This window comes from Drosophila mauritiana, chromosome 2R (assembly GCF_004382145.1).
Source record: "Drosophila mauritiana strain mau12 chromosome 2R, ASM438214v1, whole genome shotgun sequence".
In the NCBI taxonomy this organism is placed as follows: domain Eukaryota; kingdom Metazoa; phylum Arthropoda; class Insecta; order Diptera; family Drosophilidae; genus Drosophila; species Drosophila mauritiana.
Genome location: NC_046668.1, coordinates 4630257 through 4650072, shown reverse-complemented (window position 1 = coordinate 4650072; position 19816 = coordinate 4630257). Strand labels below are relative to the sequence as shown.

Below are 19816 nucleotides of genomic sequence, written 5' to 3'. Positions count from 1 at the left end.
TAAAGAATTTATGTAGCTGAAGAGCTCATATTCCCAGGAAGAGGACGGACCCAAGCCAAGCATAAATTCCCCAGTGAACTATTACCCCTAGCCAACTATGACAGCCGACTGCCAAATGTGTCAAAAGTTCAAAGTCATCCGGTTGTTTCGGTGCCGAAAAAGGGTTCAGCTGTCCGAGAACGGAGACCGGCATAATATTAACACAGATGCGCATGAATTATTCGAGACTCCGGCTGTACTGCTACGCAAATAAAATTATTATTGGATGGCAAACAACAAACAAAGGCGGGCCCCGATTCCATTTCCCATTCCGAGCCGGCTGCCTAGAAGGAGAACTTGGAGCGGCACGCGATGTGGGGCTGCTGTGTCTTCGACCACTTCAATGTAAATTGAATTAAAAATTCCACACCGGCTACTGGAGCGCTGCCATGGCAAATGCGAAGAAGAGGCATGTTAATATGTTTTTATTTTCCCTAAGCAAAGTAAAATAATTCACTCCCATGATTTCCCAACTTTAACTGGCTCACTTGAAGTTCCCATGACGTGTGCCAGAAAGCACACTGACTTGACTGGCTGAATGTGTGCGTCGTTGGGGCCACCAGTCAGCGTCAGGCGATGACGCTGATGCCACTCGCAGTTAGCAAGCTAGCAGCTAGCAGCTAGCAGCTAGCAGTTTGCAGTTTGCAGTTCGCAGCTAGCAGTTCTCCACTCCGAAGTGAAGAGGCTTCGGCATCCGCCAACTGGAGCCAGCTGAAATGCACAGCAGCGACGTCAAAAACTTTCAAATGCTTCAAATTAACCTGTGTGCCTGGGCCAAATGCACTTGCAGCCGACAGCAGCGAACCGACTTTCATTGGGCGGACTCCTTACCAGATATTTGGAAGGGAAATTGTTCTGCAGTGAGCTTTAAGGGGGGCACACCATTGCCAACCTCAGTGCTTCGAATATAATTCTCAAGTTTTCTACTTCAGAGTTCAGAGTTAATATCGCAAGCTATATAACTTAATATTCACTAACGATACAGCAATATTAATAGAGTACGTAATTTAATTAGGACACGATCAAGTATTTCAGAGGCTCTATTCGATAACTGCGCTTAACTAATTAGTAGCACAACTAATATTAACCTCTTTTCGTCTTATACAAATAAATAAAAGCTCTTTCGTTTAAATAAGGCCAAAGCTCGTGATTGCCTTATTAAAGGAGCATCGTTCAGTTCGGCGCTCAAGCTTACGAATCGAGCTGAAGTTGGCGATTTATCAAAAAAGGATAACGCAAGACAGGATTTCGGGCAACTTTTCATAATACATCTTTAGTTCGTCGAACCATTGAAGGCAAACTTCCGATAGAACGCAGTCCAAAGCAGCATCTCGAACTGAATCCGAACGAGAGGCATCCTCAACTTTAAACTAGGCGTGGAAGGCAAATGGCAAATGGAGAAGCTTTTGCCGCTCAACTTCGATGGCGGCAACAATTTTCTCTTTCTTAATTAAAAGCAATCTTATTTATTAGTTCAGCACACACACAAACACTCGTTTGGAGGCAGGAGGTGCGGATAAAGACACTGGCTGCAGATACAGATACAGATACAGATGCAGATTCAGATTCAGAGTCTAAGCCAAACCCATTTAGATGGCTATGTGCTGGCTCTATAATTGGCGAAAATTATTTAATTATTATTAAGTGCTCTTTCCGCCGAGCAGAGCCAGGACAGCCCAGTCCGCTCCGCAGGCAAGTTCTCCAAAGAACTTTGGCTGGCACTCAACTCGACAGCGAGTGGCCTGGCCTGGGATGGCCTGGGATGGCCTCGGATGGGATGGGTTGGGCTGGGTGAGTTGACTTTGCTCCAAAGTTTTGTTTTTACTGCATCCATTTGTTTATCGTCGCTTGCGCAAACTTCTGCAGCCATGGCTATTAATTTCAGTTGCGATTTCTTCGGGACTCGCTCTGCTTGCCTGCAGTCCCACTGCCATAATTAGACAGAAATCTAATTTGGTAATCGCACATATGCACATATGCAAAGCCGAGCTTCGCATCGAACAACAATAATGCGCGGCCGCCTCAATTGGGATTTGGGTTTCGGCTTCCCCTTTCCGCCGAGTTGCATGTAATTAGTTTGCGGCGCGCATTGTTGTTGACAGATGAGGCTGCCGCCATTGCAGCTGCATTGCTCCGTTTGTTAACTTGATTAATTAAAATGCAGCAGCTCTTAATGGCGATGGCGTGCTCATTTGCCATGAGTTTGTTATGCGCCAGTTTATCAGCTGCTTATGCAACGGCAGCGGCGGTCCCAGGGTGGGCTCCTCTCCCAACTCCCAATCTTCAAAATATTAAATCGGAGTGGTACTCTTCAGTTCTGCTGCCATAATAGGCAGCCAGCCAGTACCACCTCCCTAATTGGGCCAGGTCCAAGAGGAAGTGGGCTGGAAAAGAGCGGGCAGCGGGCAGCGGGCAGTGGTATCATACCCATCTATAATTTCAGACTCAGTCACAGAAGCATCATCAGCAGCAGTCGAGCAGCCAAGCAGCCGTTGTTGCAACGCAGCCTCGTGGCTGCCAAGCTGAAAACCAAGCAAGAATCGGGAAAAAGCAAAGGCAAAGCCAGAGCTAAAGCCAAAGCCAAAGCCAAAGCAAAAGGCTGAGACTGGGACTGAGCCGTGGAGTCATGCCGCTTTATTTACTTAACCGCAACAGTAACAGAAACCGCAATAAGAACAACGGCAACTGCAGATGCAACTGCTGCAACTGCACTAATCTCAGCCAGCCAGTGGCACCAGTACCACTACTAGCACCACTACCAGTACCGCCCAGCGGCTGAGCGGATGAAATGCTGGGTAGAAAGTAACTCAAACTGTTCTGCGTTTCGCTCGGTGGCGGCTGTCAGCTTAAGTCTTTACTAACCAGGCTCATGCCCAACGGACAGCTGGAGCTGGGCTGGTGGACGTGGGGATCGGGGACTTGGTCTGGGGATTGCTATGGGTATATGGGTATGGCCGTGCAGATGGGATGGGATGGGATGGGAACCTGCTAATGCTTGCATAAATATTATAGAGATTGCGGCATTGTTCGCCCTGTTTCCCCCAACTCTCAACTGTTGCTGATGTTGCTGCTGCATGTGGCAGCCATAATGCAATCGCAGACCAGCGTCAAGTAAGTTTATGTTTGTTTTGGGTTTGGCATGCCGAGTTTTTAGTAGTTCATTAAAATCACATCGCCTCGCCCCGCTCGTCGTCTTCCCAGCTGCGGCTGAATTTCTGGGTACTGGGCCGGGGAAAGAGTTCTCGGCTCTTGCCAAGTACATTGCCTCATGTAAACTTGACCAAATGTAGCCGAGGCATTTCAACTTGTTTCCATTTACACGTGTGTGGCTTTCAATCCACTGTGTGCGTGTGTACGTGTTTCTTCTGCACTTGCTGGTGTTGCTAGTCCGATGCTGTTACCGCTGCTGCCGTTGACTTCTTGTGCGCCCGTTCTGGTTGCCCCACCCCACCCCTTCCCCTTTCCCCCTTCCCGACCGCCAGTAGGAGGAGGAGGAGGAGGGCCAGTGCTACTCCTTAATTAAAGACACGTTTTAATTTCACTCTTTCCGGGGCTCTGCTCTCCAGTCCACAAGTGGCCGCTCAGATCCGACCCGATTCGATTCGATTCGATCCGATCCGATCCGATCCATTTAGCCAACTATGATGCCCAATGGCATAAATAATAATATGCCAGATAACACACACACACACAGCGACACTGTCGGTGGTATAAACAATTTAAAACTTGTAAATATTTTCGTGGTAATCCGCTTTGCCGCCACTTGGCTGTCGATGCGGATGCAGGAACAGGGGCAGGAGCAGGAGCAGGAGCAGAATCAGAATCAGAAAGGAACAGGAACAGGAGCAGGAGTGGGAGCCTGGGAGTCCACCCACTACACCCACTCCAGGGCCTGCTGTCGCTAGTTGTTGTTTCGACAGTTTAAGCAAAGTTAATCCCGGCTGAATGCAAGGCTTACCTGTTGACGCCACTGCTACGTGTTAGAGGGACACTCGCGGAACCGAAAACCAACAAATCCATAAACAATACGACAAGGACAGCCGACAGGAATTACGCGCGCACCGAGTATGAATATGAATACGAATATGAATGTGGGAAGGAGTGCGATCCTGGCACTGAATACTGAATCCGGGACCTGAATCAACCGTGCAACACGACGTGTCTGTGGGTTTCCCGTTCAGCGCAATTTAATTCAACTGTGATGCGTTCTGCGTGTTTTGTTTTAATTCTTTCAATAACTGGCGATTTAATTAAAATCGTGCCACATCCGAATCACGGCCCATTGCACGCACAACTTTTGCACCAAATGACTGCACGAGTTCGCTTTATGCTGGGATTATATCCTTTAGTTTGTTTGTTCTCTCGGTTGGCGGTGGTGGATGGGTTGATGTGTTTTTCGGTTGGTTGCTTGTCGGCACTCGATCTTCTGTCGCAACACACCAGACGCTATAAGCGCTCGCAGTGAACTGAACGTTGGGCTGGCGCTTCCAAAAGACTTTTAAACATGTTGCCAAGAAAGTCCAAGAAGTTGGCCTCAAAGAAAAGTAGACGACGCTTCCAGCCAAAGAGCCGCACACTCCACTCACACACACACACAACCCCAAATGGTCAAGATGACAAGGCAGAGAGGAGAGAGCCCCAAAAGAGAGATCGCGAGCTGGTTTGCTCTGCCTTTGGCTTTGCCTTTGCCGGCTGCGCTTGCGCTCAAGTTTCTTGCTCTTAGCCGAGAGCATTGGGCCACGAACTGCGGCAGTTGAGTGTCGTGGGCTGCGTGGAAGTCGAACATGCCGACCATGCCGACCATGCCGACCATGCCGACCATGCCGAACATGCCGAGCGGCGAGCAAGTGATTCCAGGGGTCAACTGGCCCTCGATGAAACGCTATTAAGTAATGGCGCCGCAGAATCGATGGACCCCTTAAATTAATTAAGATTACAAAAGCCAGAGAGCTTGTGCAACGCTCCTGCCATGCAAACGGCGGCGGCCTTTGACATCCAGCCACCAGGTTGTGTCCCTCGCAGGCATCTTAAATATCAACAGCATTATCGGGCTTTGAGCAATGAGCTCGGCCACATAGCTAGCTGGCCAATTGCGAAACGAAAGCACACTCAGTGGCAGCTCCATAATTGGGCCTGGGAGAAATCTAGAACCCAGTAACAATTGCAATCCAAGCGACCGGGCAACTGGCGTCTGCGGAGCACTTTCTTTGCCGTTTTCAATTTAATGCATCGTTACAGAAAGAACGACACACTGGCTTTTCAAAGTGCACACACACACACACAAACACACATTCAATCGATCCACAACTGTGCCCTTCTTATCCTTGCGTCCTTGCGGCTGCTGTCATTGTTGTCGTTGTTGCCCCATTTGTACTGCGACGACAATCAAGCCCATATGGCGGGGAGTCCAGCCCGTATCCTACGGAAATAGATATAGATGGAGGTCGAGATACAGATGAGGATAGAGATACAAAGATACAGGCTCCACAGCGCTGCAGTTACCGATACATGTTACGCATTACATATGTACATATTCAGCTGCGGACGTATAAGAGGGAAAGGGAATGGATGGCTTTGCTAAATTACTAGCAACTTAAGCGCATCTGCGGTAAATTCAATTAAACAATTTGCCAATTTTGTTGATTTTATTTTGCCTGTGAAAATAAGCAACATTTAGCAGGTTGCCGCTTCTGGTGTTGCTCTTGCCGTTCGGATGTGCAACATCTGGCTAAATGAAGTGTGAGCATGAGGGTCTGGCTGTGTGGATATAACAATTTGGAGAGCGTCGAAGCTTCGGCTTCTGCTGCTGTGGCATTTACCGAAAACATCAAGTGTTATGTAAATATTTGCGTATCATCGTTTTTTTTTTATTTTTTTGCTTCACTCCAGCTCCGGATCTAACCATTTGATTTATCGCTGTAGTCTAAGTCGACAGTGAAATTTCGACATCATTTCACATAGAAATTTCTCATTATCCATGACTCTGACCGCGCCACTTTCATATACTTTCAATTTCCTCGCTCTACCCATTTATCAACTATGCACAACTTGCTACCAGCTAAAATCGCTCGTACTCCCAAGCCCAACTATCGCGGTACACAGCTAAATCTAAAACTAATGCTAAGCTACACTGGCAAGTTCACTAATTACGCCAGTGACACTAAGAAAATCCCAGAAACAGAAACGAGCTGCTCCGTCGCCACCAGTACTCCTCTGGTTTAGATTGTATGCCTGGCTGTTTGGGTGTCTAACCAACGTCCTTGCGGCCCACAGACGACCGGACGACAAGCCGTCCGTTACGAAATACGACTTTTTGAAGCAATTTACACCGACTTCGCCGCCTGACAAAGAAAAAAAAATATTAAAACATGTGCTCATCCATTTCAATCGAACACGAAATGCTCTACAACGTGTAGTTTATCAAGAGCTCTATCAACTTAGTTTGTTCCTATGTCGCTTTCCGCTTAATCAAAAAACTAAGTAATAATATTAGGCTATGCTGGTTTTTTGCTTGTCCAAGTTTGTAGATGGTACCCCTTGACTGAGGGCATTTTAGAAAAAACTATGCCATTTGGCAATACTCAATTAATTTATCATTTATCAAGTGGTGGCGAAAACAGAACCGGCGGCACTCGAATTCAAATATCGCGTTGTTTGAGTGTCGGCAATCGCTGGCCATCGATGACAGCAACGCCGCAAAAGCGGTTGTTGCTGTTGTGCCCCCGATGGCGTGCCTCTTGTCGCTGCTGCCTCTGCTGCTGCCGCGTCTCGTGTGACATGCTGTCCTGGAGGAGGAGGGTTCAGCTCTATTACACCCGCCCAGTCACCAGTCACAGTTCACTTCGAAAAATGGTTTAGCTAGTAGTTAATTTGAAGGGCAGCATGTGTTGCGTCATTCTGATTTTACGGTAGCAACATTATTATAGTCGGCTGACCTTTATTAAAAATTATAAATATATATTATTTTTAGTATTATTATTCAACACATTTTCTATATGATTCCGAATTCAGAGCATTTCAAACATTTGTACACCACGAAGTGAAAGAGAATATTGAATTGTGTATAGCATTTTGACGATGATTCCCCTACTTGTATATGTTCCTATATATGTATATATCCAGTTGCAATAGAAGGAAGGGCTTAAGAATATATTTATTTTTGTATTGAATAAAATTGCAATACCCTCTGCAGATGCTATTTCTATAGAACTTACATGAAAAGAGAGGTCTAAAGTTATTTCGTGGCTCAGTTTTAATGGTTCTTACTCTTGACATTTCCTACATCCTACATCCTAACATTAGATACAATTAACATAACTTCCTTAACATTGTGTATCTACAGCATCAATTTTTCACAGTGTTTAGCTGTGAGGATGGCTGTTACCTCTCCACACTTTTGGCTGGGCTCGTGAATTTTGACATTTTCAATTGTCGGCCGCTCTTCGCAGCCTTTTGCTGGCGCGACCCCGCACCCCATAAAGTGCTGCTGCTGTAGCTGTTGATTTTCAGTTAATTTTTCATTTTGACATTTCCATTTGTCAATAATAACATGTTGACCAGACCGTTGCCCTCGCCTTCGTGGCTGCAACATTCGGACGGACGATTGGTAATTGGATTTCTAGCCAAAGAGGCGTCAAGTGGAATCGCTGTTCATTTAAAATGCATTATTGATTTGGTCTGATTCGTTTGGTCGGCAGTTTGGGCTTCGGCACCATATTGCACCGCACCCACTTACGTACGAGAGAAGCCCGAGTGACGAATCACTTACGCATCTCTGGCCGCTCCGTTAGGTCTGGCCCTCACAAAGCTTAAACGCTGACACACCATCGGGTGCCCGAAACGGCAGAGTTCAGAGGCAAGTGGGAGATGCTGGGTCATCGCATAGGTGCCACGCCGTGCTAATGAGATGCAAGCCACAGAGCAAGACACGAAGCGACCACCAGCCCAGCCCACTGGCAATCGGTCGCGGCTCTCACATAAATCCGCTTACGTTAAATGATGGTTAAACAGCAACAGGCAACATCGGCTGCCAGCTCCATCTGCGGCGTTCAATGGATTTAATTTCCTGCAAGAATACGCGTTGAAGTAGAAGTGAAATGCACTCGAATCGACCGTGCTACACTCCAATACTTCGATCCCCATGGCGACACGCAACTGCGGCGCAATCCATTCCAGTTGCAGACAAATGGAGATGCTGACAGCAAGAGTCTGGATAGACAGCACAAGTGGAGTGAAGTGCTCGCCGATAATCGGGCTAACCATCTCCGCCTGAGGCAATCGTTATAGCTGCTCCTCTGTCTACTCCACCGACGGCAGATGATGTTTAAGATGCCACTGCCACTGCCGCTGTTGCTACTGCTGCTGCACATGCGCCCATCTTGTGGGCTGCCTAGGTGCATCTAGAACGCAGAAATATAATAAGTTCAGTTACGCGCCTAAATTGGTTTCTTCGTAGAATTGCAATTCGGATCTGCTCTGCTATGATGACTCTTTAATTACAATGAGTTTATTAATTAGCATTTAAAGAAAAGAATGATGAAATTTCACGTTCGAATTCACACTAGCCGAGTAAGGGGTATCTGATAGTCGGGGAACTCGACTATAGCATTCTCTCTTGTTCTTCTTTCCAGTTTATATCTATATACCAAAACAACGTTAAGTTTCTCGTTCACACTCCCTCTAGCTGAGTAGCGGGTATCTGATAGTCGAGTCAATAGTCGTCGACAGTAGTTTTCTCTTCTTTTTGAATTCAAACCGGTATAGCCCTTTAAATTTTCTCTTAAGAATGCCAAACATTTGATTTTCAACACGTAGATAAAAACTTCAAGAAACACACAAAATACCCTTGACAAGATAATGAAACAAGGGACAAAAATATTTCAGATAGTGTATTTTTAAAGTGCAAACTCATTCGACGTCACAAAGTTGATATCAGAACTTTTTTGTGTTGAGAATGCGATTGTCACTCATCGTCAAGAGGTGTTTTTGTTTGATATGTCATAATACATTAACAGTTAAATAAGCAAAAGTTTTCATCTGTCCCGCTGAACCTTAATTCCGTTGAGAACCCGCCTGGAAAACCTGTAACTCCCAGCCTCTGGCCAATAGACCTAGACTCAGATGCAGACACCACGCGTGCACGCATTTTACCGTTTTGCTTTGAGGATGGAGCGTTGCGTGTTGGCTGTGGACTTAAAACCTCGGAGGAGTTTACAGAGAAAAAAAAACGACTTATCAAACTCACTATTCGGAAAGATTAATTTATGGCTTTAGAAGCCCGACCTACTGATACCTCGACTTTTGATTACAATTATGCATATTTGAAGTTCCAAGCCCTAACCACTGAATTCACAAAAGTTCCAAAGTTCTTGTATGAAATGGCATGAGCACACATTCGAATTTGCTTCATGTACTTACAGCGACTTCTCTGTGTGTCTCGGTTGTTCATGAGGAGGTTAAAGTTTTTGAGCCCAAATGGCTACATGTGCAACCACAATCACTGCAGTTGAAAAGACTGGCAAAAGAGTGAGCTTGTGGTGGAGAACATAGTTCCGACCAGTTTGAGGTATTCTGAATTTAGAATTGTACAGGCTACTTAGTACATGAAGCTGAGACGCACATGTTGCAAAATTAATATACCCGTTACTATTGGAACCTATTCTACACTGATTTCGTTCAAAAGTTTGCAACACATGCATGAGAGGGGATTCATAGCCAAATCGATTTATCCACACTCCTCTGCCTACTCATTCGTAAAAAGGCCGAGAATAGGTCAATATACAGAAACTAAAAATATCCGAGATATAATTCAAAAATGAATTTAAGGATGTTCTTAAAAGAAAAAGCTTAGTCAGCTGAATTTATATGATTATTTACTTACTTACAGATTACATTTACTTCCCCTGGCCTTCCTGTTTGTTATATTAAGAGTTCAACGTGTGAGGTTTGATATGCTGGTTAGGTTGCCTTATTGTATGTAATGTGAAACACCTTGAAAGTATGTATTATATGAAGTATCTGAATAGTTTATGAAGAACATAACTGGATTCTAGCATTTGCTTGCAGCGTTTCTACTCGTTTTAAATACTTATGTGAATATGTACGTGAAATGGAAGCACACAGCAGTTAATGTTTAATTGGAATAATTCTAAAATTAGGCTGAATTTAGATCCGCACATGCAAGCCTTTAATTGCTGGTTCAGTTAATAGGTGTTTTAGGCATCGGATTTACTCCGTTCTTGCTCCCAACTGAGATGGTTGATTTATGGCTTTTAGGCGGGTATTTGTGAGAAAAACCGTTCTCGATGGAATTCCAATAATTGTAATAATTGAACCAGAGCTTATAGGTAGGGCCAGAGGGGCATCATTGCTCACTCCAACGTATATTACAAGCAAATAATATGCTCAGCACAATGGTCAATAGCCTCTTGACCAATAAATCAAATTTGGCGTTTGCCTAAACTATAAATTAAATGCTATAGGCCCAATAGAAGCCATTGTGCTAGGCAGCAACAACAGCAACAACAAGCAGAGCCACAGCTGGACGATAAATGCCGGCAACAACTGAAATAATCGCTCGTAAATGCCTAGTGACAATAAAATTGATGATAAACCAAATTCAATACTCGAACATTTCCAGTTTGTCAACAGCAAAGCGAAATAATGCAAAGCGAATTTAGCCTTGTCCGTTGGACGATGGTCGGTGGTCGATAGGCCTCCAAACACGACGCAGGGTGGTGGGATGGGCGACTGGATAACGCTACTTGAACATAAAATTAAATTAATCTGACGATTGCACAGTGGACTAAGCATGTTTAAAAATCAGCTATGAAATTACTTTATAGTTATCAGGCTACCGACGGGCATCTCAGTATTTTAGCGACTAATCAGCCTTCTTTCAGCTTTGACTTATATTCCTGTTACCAAATTCGATAATAAAATCGTTTGGTATCAACAAAAAGTGAGTCATCATCCAATGTATTTTAATATTCCTATGAAAAGCAAGACGTTTTATTTAATTGGATTATCCATAAACAACGTATTAAATGTTCATTCTTCGTAACAGAAAGAACTTCTTCAACTACTTCATCTCTACCTTGATATTCCCAAAGGCAATATCTACATCTACGCGAACTAGTCTCTCAGTTATACAGCTATCTCCGTTCTATTGCAAATATTTGAAATAAAAGAAAAGATATAAAAGTTTCGTTATAAAATGTCTTTATTCTCTAGTGAAGAGAATTTGTGCTTTAAGTGAGATGTAAGCAAGTAAGGCTCTACTGATAATATTCTCTTAGGGTAAGTTGACATGGTTTCTATAGAAAATCGACAAACGGAAATGAGAAATGTATATACACATTAAATGTAGCAACAATCTCACTCCTGCTACGTTTCTAGAATTTCCCACTGTGGTCCAGCTTGATTGCTTCTCCTGGGCCCAAACCCAACTGACGGGTTGTCCGCTGGTGACCGCTTGGATTTTATTATTCCCAAAGCAAATACAGCAGAACAATTGCCCCCTTACTCAAACGTACGTCTAATGACAGTGCACTTTGATCGCCCCTCGACAGGAATCAGCTGCAATTATGCTGAAAACTCAAAACTGTACTTAATTCTCAATTTTCAATGGTAATCAATTTCGTAATTGAAGATTCGTTTAGAGGTTTCGGACCGCAAGCAGTTGCTTATTGTCTCCGCAGTGACCGAATGGAAAAGTTCCGTTCGATGGCCAATGAAATGTGTACCTCGAACGCAAGACTGTTCAACCTCCCCTCTCTCTTTGTGTCGTTGCATCTGGCTTGTTGAACAGCTTTGTGCTCTTAATTCTTATTTAAAATTGCATGCTCATCTCTTAAGTGGGCATGCTGCACTTATTTTTCTTTATTCATGTTCTCGCCGCCCCTTGTAGTTCTTTCATCTGCGTTTTCCGCTGCGTTGCTGTCTTTTAAAAGCCAAACGGTCTGGATAATTTTCTTTTTCGCTCCATCAGGGGAAAAATGTGTCTTTTATTAGTTTTGTTGTGCGACTTCAAGGCGACTGTCCTTCTCGACGGCGCTGTGGGGCTATTTTTTAATTATTTTGTCAATGGTTTGTTTTTTCCCAGCTTTATATTTCTTCTGGCCGAAGCTGCAGGCAACGAGTGAAATTCAGCTGCCTGGCAAGGAAGTAATACTTATATAGAGTTTAAAGCATTTATTGATTAGCATCTGGGAATGCATTCTTTAATTCGAGAGAAAAAATGCAAGTTGAACTTTCGTATTTCACTTACAGAAATGTCTGCATGGCTTCAAAAATGATTATATTTTATATGATAAAGAAATCACATTTTCATTTTGTTCATCTACAATGTAAGGATGTCCCGAAACATCTCAAGGGATTGGGTCAAAAATTTGTTTTGCTAGTGTGTGTGCTGGATATATAATAATAATGCACCAATTGAAAACATGACTGCAATGCCACACAAGAAACGAATTGGTAGTTGCGCATATGTCCACAAAATGTCATTCCAGGAGTCTGATTGTCATTTTAATAAGCTTATGTTTAATGACAGAGAAACTTAATGTTAAATGGAAAATGATTGAGTGACATATTATGGTTGGATTTTGGAATGTATAGACTCTAAGAGAAAAGAACACCATAAACTTTGGTTTTACTTTATGCTTAGTCCAACTAGAACACTCATTCTAACTGGAACTGCAAGCCATGCCAGCAAGCGAGTGCTGTAGCAAGCAGAAATTGAAGGCAATACATTCAGTAAGAAGACGATTGGACCCCCTTTTCATCGGAGTATAGGGTATATGACAGTCGAGTATAGCCTTCTTGTTTAAAATAAAATGTTCTAATATGCGTAAATGTGCAGTTCGTTGAAAATTTAATATAATTGAGTTTCCAAGGCATATAGACTATTATCTTACAAATAGTTGGGCTATAGAAAATTCAAACTGTGAAGGAAGACTTGTAGCATGTGCCGCAAAAACCAGATACATACTTACTTACTTGGCAACCAATTAAAATTTCTTGGGTCCGCTAAATTTTTTATTACTTCGCTGTGCATTTTCTGGGTCAATTTGGCAGACAGCAGCCGTTTGACTAAAATAAACTGTGCTCACAAAGCACGGCTTTGTGTGAGCAGTCAAAGGAGAAGCAGACCGAAGTTCAGACGGAGCATTATTTTTTCGGTTTTTATTGTCTGCCATTTTCTAACACTTTGTTTACTGTCTTTAACGCGGACGTTCCCTGCTAAACTATGTACTTTTTGAATTTGTCTTTCTATGGGACTTGATGTTAAAAGAAGACTTAGAAAATCAGCATGAAAGGGCAAAACTATAGAAAACTAGCTCATGTAATGTAATGTAGTTAAATGTAAAATAATTACCTTAGTTTTCCTTGTTTTCTGCTCTGATATAAACAAGCAACTCCGTTGAACATAGAATGCCCACTTATAAAAGACAAATAAATTCTGTGTTGAAAATGAGGTGTATATTAGGTTAATTCATTGCACTAATGGAGTCGGAGTTCTCAAAGTATTATTAAATCTCTGCAAAACTACCGACATAAGCAATCGATTAACCAAATACTTCGTTTTTTTAATGTAAGAGAAGCTATTCTAATTTTTTATGGTTAAAAATAGCAGAGTCGATCTGTCCGTCCGTATGAACGCCTTGATCTCAGGAACTATTAAATCTAGAGAGATTGAGATTATAGCGTAAAATTCGAGAGATGAGACTATAGATTAAGATTCCAAAGGCATGCACGCCCACTCTAAATTGGTATCCCAAAACAGCCACACCCACACTTTTTAAAAATGCGTTGAAAACTTTTGTTTTTATTATTTGCCTTGCTTGAACGACCCACAAGCCATCCAAAACGGATACGCCCACAGTTTCAAACAATTTTTTATCTTTTTTTAATTCAATATTTTAAAAAAGTAAAAGTAAAAAAATGTCAAGTTCTCTTAACAGTACGCATCGAATGACAACTTAAAATATCCCGATCGCACACTTCAAAATCCACCTAAAGAAATAAGTTTGTTTGAAGCGGTTTATGCTTGATACACAAATTTGTATTCGACCGCTTAAACAAAAAGTAGGTAAAGTAAATTTACTTCAAGACTTTGATAAGCTAATTTTGTATTATTCTTGGTTCTCGTGGTGCAAGTCTCTCGTTCGCAATTCTGCGAAATTCGCTTCGCAACACTCAGTGCCGCGAGCTGTTGTCGGATTTGAGCGGAATGGAAGTGACGAGTCGCTGTTGTCACTGGTCGTGTAATTATGCTTTCATTTGGACATCAAATTTAATAGCGCCGTGCGTAGAACGAACTACTTTCGTTTTGCTGAATCAGCTGATTTTGATTTGATGGAGTGGCACTTATAAAGCACTTTTCTGGCCCAGAACACAAACAACGGGCACAGGCATTCGGCTCGCACGCACTCCAATTTATTTGCACGTTGCGTGTGGGCAAAGACACCAAGCCCAATACCAATAAGCCACCAACCACCGACAATAAACAACCAACAACCAGCAAACAGCAACCAACAACCGGGGGCATCAGACAGCGACAAAAGCAACAGTCGGCAGTGGTCTGGTGGACTGGTGGACTGGACCGGACCGAGCCGGGGAAAAAAGAAAATGGAGACTAGCCCAATATCCGAGTGTCATAGACAAGTCCACGTAAATTGTCAATAATGCTGCTCCGGCGTTGTTGTTTTCCACTTTTGCCGTGATTTGATTTTGACCCGCCCCCAACGCTTATCGCAGACGCTTGTTGACTTTTTTCTCGACTGAGTTTATGCCAATAGCTGCTGGCCAAAATGTCACTTTTTATGGTCTTTTTATGAGCGCAGCGTATCGTTTGGCTTTTTTGCCGCTGATTTGGCCCATTTCGGCCTCGGTCGTGCTGCTAAGTGTGCGTCGCAACTTTCGATTAACAAAATTATTTCACTACCTAAGTGGCCAAATGAGACACTTTCCCCAACTTGCCGCCCGAAAAGCGAAGTACGTCGGATTCAGACCACGTGGAAAGCCCTCCATGCGCCCAGAAGATGGACTAAAGCGATTTAGTTATTCAGACGAGCATTGAATTCCTTTTGCACCCAGTCCTCGAACTAGTCAAATGGCCAAGTCAGGCGGCGTTAGACGGTTTTAGATTTGCGTTTGCTGCCGAGCAGATCTCTAAAGTAAATGTGCGCCGAGCATTTTAATTGCAGTCTTTTGATAAATGGCCAACCAGCGGCGAGGTGGCAGCGGCTTTCGTTGCCCAAACTACATTTGACAAGCGTCGTCAGCGGCGTCGTGGGTGAAAATGGCCAAAATGCCATTCAGCTTTCGCCCATTTGAAAAGCAAAGCATCGTCATCGACACAAAGCTGCCGTCAGCAGCAAGTCGCTTGGGCCTCAGTTAGCCTGGCATTCACTCGAAAAAACACTGCCCCAAAGAATCAATTACCACGCGCGAAGAATCAATTACCCAACGAAGACTGGATCGCGGAAAACGCTTCTCTGTCTGTCGGTGTCGGTGTTTTACACTCTATATGAATAAGCCAGGGCCCAGTTTCATCTCAAGTGATGTTTGCTGCTAAAATTTTGCAGCGTGTAGACTTAGCTTTCCCGGCTGAAAGCTGGAGTATTCAAAGAGTCGCTCTCTAACTAGCTATGCAGCCGGGGGAAGCCTCAAACAAATTTTCTGGCACAAGGTCAGAGCAGTTCTCCAAACCCGCCCAGGCCGGAGCATAATTTCTATGCCCATCTCGCTGCCCCAGCAGCACAGATTACGTGCCCGCCGCACTTGTCATGCCCGTTTCAACTTGCCGCATACAAATGCCTTCTAAAGGGGCAGGCTGCAGCTGCAACAGCACCTCCGTTCGGGCTCCGTTTGGAACGCGGTCCCCGCTCAACGTGCCGTAGGGCTGGCCAATTTTCACGCCTCCCAAGGCAGTCACTAATTTTACTTTCAGGCCGCCCAACTCCCACCGAGCAGCAGAGTCGGTCACGCATGCGCCTTACGTAGCCCGCTCACGTTTGCCGGCGGGGGGTGGGGACCGTGGTCGGCGAACTTTCGTGAAAGTTCTGTCATGGCGAGTGCATAAATCTGGCCGCTATCTGCTCGTGCCTGGGATCTGGAGCTTGGGAGCGAGTATCTGGCGGATGCGATCTAGACAATCGCGTTCCTGACTACTTAGCGGCTGTGTCGTCGCAGCGGTTCCCACATCAGCGGCCGGCATTGTTCTGCGGGGCATTATGAGGTGGAGGATGGTAATGAAAATTCGAGTGCCTCGAGAAATTCGCGACCTCTGACCGCATTGGCTGCGAATGGAGATGGGATGGGCGGCAGCAACTGTTCTTGCCGCAACCTGCATTAGCAGCCCCAACGGTCGTTGCGGTGGGGCAATAACGTTAATTACAAGTTATTGGCATTTGCCAGCGCAATTGCTGGCCGTCTATAATTTGTTTATTTTATAACATCTCTGCAGCTGCGACCGAAGCTGCCACACTCTCATAATAGGGCATTATAAACGCGTACGTCGTCGCATTAAAACAAACATAACAACTACGTGACTAATTATGTTGATATCAAACTTGTTCCCCGCCCCTTCCTGCGGCATTAAAGTTCATTCCCTTCTGGGCGCGTTTATGCGAGTGCGGAAGAAAGTGAAATTAATGTTAAGTACGCGTGAAGCATGAGAGTTGCGGAGTGCGGACTTAGTAGCAGTTTGGGCCCGTGAAACGTGTTTCTGATTTAGTTGAAATAAATTAGCAAACTGCTGATGAGATTAACCGGAATAAGAACTAGCAAGTAACTGCGAAAATATATCTCCTAATCCAGGCGCTTTGTGCGGGCTGTGGGCTCATCAGGCCGTAGGTTCACTCAACCCAATTTGGCAAGCTTTCAATGCCGTTTCTTGATTTAATTTAACTGGGAATAAGACTCTTCCATTGACAACATGCAGCCAGAATTTGGACACATCGTCGGTGGTGGTGCACATAAAAAATAGTTGCACGTACTTCGGTAAAAGCCGCGAACAGAAAGGCAGCTACAGAAAACGAAACTACAACCCGAAACGGAAACTGAAACGCGACCAGACAATAAAAAAGTGAAAAACGCTATGCAAATGGCCCTTTCCCGCCGCTTCTGCACTGCCAAGTGCATGAGAAAATATGTAAAGCAGAAATTAGACGATGACAAACTGGAGAATGGAAACCGAAAGTGCGTAGTTAATTTCTATTCCATTGCAGCCCGCTGAAAATGCCACACTGCTGGGTGGACATGGAGCCCAGCTCGTCCCTGAGGGGCATGGCCATCGCATCGGAGAGGAGCCATTGGTTCCCCGCTCCCCCTGAAAATAAATTGGAAAAGTGCTAAATTTAATAAAATTCTTATTTTCAGAGAGCCTGTCTAAGGCCATTTAAGTCCCAGCGCAAACAGACTCGCACATGGCACTCACCCCAGCAGGAGCAGGAGCAGGAGCAGGAGCTCCAGTCCTGCGGATGTGGCACCCACTCAGCGACACACACACGACCTAAAACAACAACCAACAGCCAGCATGCAACAAGGGGCACAACTGATGTGCGGTTTTGGTTTCATGGCTTACGGCTTTGATTGCTGTCATCGCTCAATTGATTTTTCACTAATGCCGTCGATTGGCAAACCCAAAACCGAAATAAAAGTGAAATGCAAAGCATTAAAAACAGCAGAACTTAAACGCCAAAATAAACAATTTGTCGAACAGTGACGTGTGTGTGCGCTTTTGAGGCAAACAATACATAAAAACCGCCGGAAAGAAAGGAAAGAGCTTATGTTTGACATGAAATTAAATCGCATTCGAAATGGGAACATGTTCCATGGTGAACAATAAAACTAAAATAGGATTAGTTGCGGTCCGTGCTTAATTTCACAGTGCGAAACGCAGGCCTGATTTCAGATGGGTTTTGTAGAATAATGCGAAAAGTGAAAATAAACAAAAAGTGTTACAGATACGCTCCAACACAGCAGCGAAAAAATTAAATCAAACTATTGTTGGGAGACTGGCCCACTTCAAACGAACTTTAAAATTTGATTTGATAGCTGTCATTATCTGATTACCCGTAACTCGCAGCGTAACTGGGGATAATAGATATCTTAGGTAGTATGAAACAGGGGGAAATACATATATTCTTGTTCAGAGAGTCTGTATAGAAATGTCCGGGAAGCTATCTTCCGGACTGATGCCGAAGAAGAGAAATCTCCATAGTGGTCGTCCTCGACTATTGATTACCCTTTACTTAGCTAATGGAAGTGCAAGAGTGAAGGAAGATACCTATGGTATAGGAATCTGTAGAATCCTAGAATCTGTATGCTTAATCTCAACCTTCTATGATTTGTAGTTCGTGAGATCTCAACGTTCATACGGACAGACAGCCCGACAGGGCCAGTTCGACTCTCTACTTATCCTGATCAAAAATATATTTATTTTATATGGTCATAATCGCTTTCTTCTACCTGTTGTTTACTTTTCAAGCAGTCTAGTATACTCCTTTACTCTACGAGTAACGGGTATAAAAATCAAAACATAATATGTTCAATAATCAAAAATTTGTTTAAGTTTCTCGTTAACATCCCCACTAGCTTAGTGACGGGTGGGTATCTGATAGTCGGGGAACTCGTTTCCCTCTAGGAGTATCGCACTCTGGCATTTTAATCCACAAGTAGCGGGTATGTCCCATGCCCTCAGCATTTTCTTTAGACGGAATGCGTCAAATTCATTAGTAAGCATATATATTTTCAGAGTACAAGGATGCGAATTTAGGTAGACATTCGTATCTGTGTGTCAGTTCATATGCATTTCAGCGCTTTCCAAATGGTATATTCAGATGACCCTAAGTCGAGCAGAAGCAGTTTATATGACCTGCGCTGGGAGCAAATGTGTCACAATATTGCCGTTTTGAACTACAACCCCTGCTGTAGTAATTGCATTGATTTCAATGTCAGAAAGGTTCGACCGACCACTAGATAGATGGTGTCAGCTTATGAGCACACTTTTAAATGAACGCACTCTGGCCACTTAGGATGAACACACATCGCTCCGGATCAACCAAGACAACGGTGGCCTTCGCGCCGACGCTGGCTCCGTGCATCAGCATTCAATTTTTCTGGTGCTCGCAAATCTTCGGGCAGAACAGCGGCAGCCGCTCCGAGCTCAGCTATCTACGGAAATTTGCTCAGTTACTTTTGCGCAATCCCCAAATCCCAGTTCAATTTTATCTACGTATCTATCTGAAACTGCTTGGCAAATAGCAAGCTCTTGGCCCAGTCCCTCTGTCTCTCTGTGTGCAGGTTGAATGGAACTGTTGACGCAAATGGACAACAAAGCCCGGCACTCAGCAACCCTGCTCTATTCTTTGCAGCTGCCCAACTAGTGATTGTGGCTAAAGGGAAATGCATGGTTCGTTTAATGGCAACTGGGCTTGAATTCATGTTTATTGCATTTCACCTCGTTCTGTGGCAAATAAATGCTAACTGATACCAGCAGCCTGCCCCTGCGATCTGCACGGCGCTTTTAAAAGGTAGTCCTGCCTGCACCCTGCTTAATTTTCGAATTCGTTCCTCCTTTCATTTGGCCCGGGAGAATGCCTGGCAAGGCCGCCCTCAAAGCCGCCGCCGCCGTGTTGTTGCTTTAAAACGTAGCTTTGCCTCTGTAAACAGGTACTTGATTGGCTGACCTCAACACCCACCACCCACCACCCAGCACCCAACACCCAGCACCCACCAGCAATTTGCACATGGCGTATGGCTTTAAATGGGA

The 19816-nt window shown here is 44.3% G+C and overlaps 2 protein-coding genes across 2 annotated transcripts in view; one reads left to right on the top strand and one right to left on the bottom strand.

The window, feature by feature from the left end:
* The window catches only part of LOC117136297 (mucin-12), a 29981-nt gene extending 25469 nt beyond the window's left edge, over positions 1-4512 (bottom strand). Inside the window, exon 1 of the mRNA XM_033297141.1 lies at positions 3998-4512. The gene's annotated coding sequence lies outside the window, so the exon portion shown is untranslated. The remainder of the gene's footprint in view (positions 1-3997) is intronic.
* A 13087-nt stretch (positions 4513-17599) lies between these two features.
* LOC117135498 lies at positions 17600-17767 on the top strand. The gene has a single exon (XM_033295720.1). It carries the CDS (start codon positions 17600-17602, stop codon positions 17765-17767), a length of 168 nt encoding a protein of 55 aa, XP_033151611.1.
* The last annotated feature ends 2049 nt before the right edge of the window (positions 17768-19816 follow it).